Raw genomic sequence first — 1,567 nt, forward strand, 5'->3', positions numbered from 1 at the left:
CATCCATCCATCCATCCACCCACCCATCCATCCACCCACCCACCCTTCCATCCATCCATTCACCACCCAGCCACCCACCCATCCATTCATCCTTCTGTCTTTTGGCCCACCCACCCATATTCACCAGCTCCCACTCTGACCTTGAGCTGATCACTAGAGAAACAGGAGAACCAAACTCGGCGCTAACCTTGTGGGGCTCTCCGTCCAGTGGAGGAGACCAGGGCAGACAGATAAATTATAAGCCTTCCTGGTAAGGATTACTGCAGAGACCAGAGCAGGGTGTTTGGAAGGAGGGGACAAACCACTGGCAGGCTGAACGCAATCCCTGTCTCCACACATTGCCTCACATCCCCCCTCAGCTCCCTGGCATCAGCCTACAAGCAGCCCCTTGAGGGTCAGGACTAGGGAACTCCTTACTCATCCTTCAGTGCCCCAATACCCATGACCCTTCTCCTGGAGGTCCCCGAGGCCTTGTTTCTCCCTCTAGCCCACTCCTAACCATGGGGATGGAGGTGTGTATGTCCAGTTTTGCCTCCTCCAGTTCCTTGAGGGCTGAGATTAGGAAACTCCTACTCATCCCTCAGAGCCCCAGCTCCCGTGCCCCTCCTGCAGGTGGGCCTGGCTGAGTGCTCACCGCAGGTTGGTTTTCTGCACAGAGAAGCAGTACTCTTTGATGCCGGTGGTGGGCATGCGGCTGCGGAGCACGTCCTGTGCTGTGGGGATGTAGCCCTCCTCGGTGATGCGTTCCAGGTGGGACAGGTAGCTGCGGAGCAAGGAGCCCTGAGGCCCAGCTTTCGGTCCCCGCTTGCTTCTCAATCCCCCCCCCCCCGACTCATGGCCCAGAGAGGACCCTGCTGGGGGAAGAGACACCCTGGGTGGGGCCAGAACCTCTGGGGTCTGCAGGTGGCCAGGAGCACCCCGAGGCGGTGGGAGTGTCAATGAGAAGTAGGTTTTCCTGGAGCAGCCCGGCGCCGAGAATAGCCGGATGTCGAGAGCACATCATCAGGAAGCAGTGTCACCCCAGTAGAGCTGCGCCCCCAGAGCTGCTCAGCCATGAGAACGGGGATAGACCAGGAATGGTCTCCCTAGGTAGCAAAGCACCCCAGATGGTCCAGTGTCACCCCAAGAACAGCAGCGCTCCAGGAGCCAGCATCACCTCAGAACAGTGTTACCCCAGAACAGGGTTCCCCAGAAAATGGTTACCCCAGGAGCAGTGTCACCCCAAGAAGGGTTACCCCAGAGCATTGTTGCCCCAGGAGCAACTTCTCCCTAGGAATGGGGTTGCTCCAGGAAGGGCGTCACCCCAAGAAGGGTGTCACCCGCACAGGGTTACCCCAGGAGCAGCATAACCCCAGGAATAGTGGCACCCCAGAAGCGATAATATCAGCCCACCGTCTGTGTCCCACATCTTTCCCTCGCCGTGGGGAGTGGGCTGGCCTGGGGCCCCCACCCGGGTTCCGGTCCCCTGGGTGGGGTTGGCTGTATCTCCCTCTGGCTGTGCCCAGTGCTCCCTCCCCCTCATGCTGCCCACCCATCCTCCGACCCCTGTGGGCCCTCCCTCCCCCTC

At 60.2% G+C, this 1,567-nt stretch overlaps 1 protein-coding gene across 1 annotated transcript in view; it reads right to left on the bottom strand.

Annotated features, from left to right (window-relative positions):
- The window catches only part of S1PR4 (sphingosine-1-phosphate receptor 4), a 23,963-nt gene that overhangs the window by 20,721 nt on the left and 1,675 nt on the right, over window positions 1-1,567 (bottom strand). The window contains 1 exon segment of the mRNA XM_023733290.1: window positions 635-763. Coding sequence (XP_023589058.1) covers window positions 635-763 — 129 coding nt within the window.

Source organism: Trichechus manatus, unplaced genomic scaffold (genome assembly GCF_000243295.1).
Source record: "Trichechus manatus latirostris isolate Lorelei unplaced genomic scaffold, TriManLat1.0 scaffold00057, whole genome shotgun sequence".
NCBI lineage: Eukaryota > Metazoa > Chordata > Mammalia > Sirenia > Trichechidae > Trichechus > Trichechus manatus.